The sequence below is a fragment of the Nestor notabilis genome, unplaced genomic scaffold (assembly GCF_000696875.1).
Source record: "Nestor notabilis isolate BGI_N333 unplaced genomic scaffold, ASM69687v1 Scaffold31189, whole genome shotgun sequence".
Classification (NCBI taxonomy): Eukaryota; Metazoa; Chordata; class Aves; order Psittaciformes; family Psittacidae; genus Nestor; species Nestor notabilis.
Window position 1 is genome coordinate 1 of NW_009944626.1, and position 2209 is coordinate 2209.

Genomic DNA, 2209 nt, shown 5'->3' on the forward strand with positions numbered 1-2209 from the left:
CACTCGAAAGGGGAGCGAGGGATGCAGTGGGGAGCAATGGACCCTGCCTCCTGGTGAACAGCGGGCTCTGCTCCTGGGACAAGTAGGGAACATGAGTCCCAAATTGTTTTGCCTTTCCTGGAATCCCAGAGCAATGGGCTGCACGGGTCCCTGGGGAATCACGTAACCTCCTGTGCCAGGGATGTGCGCCAGGGATGTGCTGGCACTGGGAAGCTGCGTACAGCGCAGGAAACACTGGGAAGGGAGGAGCCGGTCCTTGCTGTGGGGACAGGGAAGCCTTTGCACTGGGAGCACAGGGTGGGTCAGCACCGTGCGTGACTCGAGGATTCATGGGACCAACGCTGAGCACAGCCCCAGAACAGCACAAAAGGCCAGAAAAACACACTGGGGACATGCAGTGCTGGCAGTGGGACGGGTGAGGAAGGGCTCCAGGGAAAGGGCACATCCAGAGGGGAGCAAGGAGCTGGAGCAGGCTCAAGCCCTGCCTGGGGGTGTTGACTGCCCAACCATGCAGCTGAAAAACATCCCACTGAAAATGCCAATGGGCTTAAAACAAATACATCATCCCCAGGCAGGAGAGCAGGAACCTCGGAGATGTGGGAAGATGTGGCACATACCAATGGGGGTGGAAATGCCCACAGTAGAAATCAGGTTTGGGTTTTGCATCCCAGCTGGAGGGATGGGGGGATCTGTGAGCTCTCCCCTCTAGGAGAAGACAGCCTTGCCCCCTGCCCAGTACCTGTACTGCTCCATGTCCAGCTTGTTGCCCAGCAGGAGCACAGGACACTGGCTCTGGCAGCCCCTTGCGTGCAGGGCCAGGACCTCCAGGTAGCGCTGGCAGCCCTCGAAACTCCTCCTGTCATCGATGCTGTACACCACCAGGAAGGCGCTGGCCCAGCACAGGTAGCGCTCGCAATTCCCGGGGCCGTCCTGGAGGCAAGAGGGGTGGCTGAGCTGTGGTCCAGCCGCATCCAGCTGGATGGATGCACCAGCACTGCCCCGGTGTCTCACCTCGTCAGCCGTGTCCATCACCTTCAGCACCACGGGCTGCTGGTCCACCAGCTCCTCCGAGGTGTAGGTGTCCTCTGCAAGGAGAAGGGTGGTTGTGAGGGTGGGCTGGGGTGTCCCGTCTGCTCCAAAGCCAAGCAAAGCTCCAGATGCTTGGGATACCATGGAAAAATCTGAGCCCCTGATGAGGAGCATCCGCCACCGACACCTCCCACCTTGCTCCTTCCTGAGACAACATCACTTTGAGGGACTGGTGGTGGTGCTGCTGGGAAGCCTGGCTAGGAACACTCATTTCTCTCTGTGTGCTGAAAGTGTGGGCTCCCATGGGATAAGGAGGGAGGGAAGGAGCCCGGCACAGCCGTCGCTGCACCCAGGGCTCAGCCCTTATCTAAATGCCACGACATAGTGAGATAAAGCGAGTTTGGGGCTTGACAGCGGGGCTGTTTCCCAATTAATCAGGCAAAAGCAGCACCCTTTTCCTTTGGAAGAAGGGCAGGCAGAGCCGCTGCACCGATCCCCTGGGAGAAGGATGCCTTCTCCCGGCTGGTCCTAACGGATGCGTTTCAAAAAGGTCTTGACGTGGGAAGATGAAACCACATTCCTAAAAAAGATCTGAAGAGGAAAGGATTTATCCTTCTTTCCTAAGAGTCACTGAGTTATGAGGGGCTGGAGTCGGTTCCTGGACAAGATCCACATCTCCCTAATGTCCCCGATAAATCATTCCTGGTTCTTCCCCGCGCCCTGGAGCCCAGCCTAGGAAAATAGCGATTAGTTACTCAAACGAGTCAAAAGTAATGCTCAGAACCGCTCATTGCAAAGCACAGCCCCTGGGGCCACCCGCTCTGCAGCCCCCCTTGTCCCCAGCCCTTCCCTGCCTGACACCCCAGCAGCAAGCAGGAGGCTCCCCAGAGGACCCCCAATAGCTCAGCTGTCAGGTTTTGGGGTGATGGGACATTGCCCGCAGGGAGAGCGCTGCCTCTGTTTGTACAGGCGGGTTTGGGTCAAATCCAGCCCTTCTGTTGTTTTTCATGTAATTTTGGGTGCTGCTTTTTTTTCTCCTTAAGTGCCACATTCGTGGGAAACACGGAGACCGGGAGGATGCTCCATGGGAGCTCATGGGGGGAAAACACCCGCAGAGGCAGCATCTTACCCAGGTTTGGATCATATTCACTAATGAACCTCTTGGTCAGAAACTTCACGG

The 2209-nt window shown here is 57.3% G+C and overlaps 1 protein-coding gene across 1 annotated transcript; it reads right to left on the minus strand.

Moving 5' to 3' along the window:
- Positions 1-739: 739 nt before the first annotated feature.
- RASL12 (RAS-like, family 12) lies at positions 740-2201 on the minus strand (the record flags this gene model as incomplete). Its single annotated transcript, XM_010022501.1, has 3 exons — positions 740-930; positions 1012-1085; positions 2159-2201. Coding segments are annotated over 3 exons (308 nt in total), but the record flags the coding sequence as incomplete, so codon positions are not given.
- Between the last annotated feature and the right edge of the window lie 8 nt (positions 2202-2209).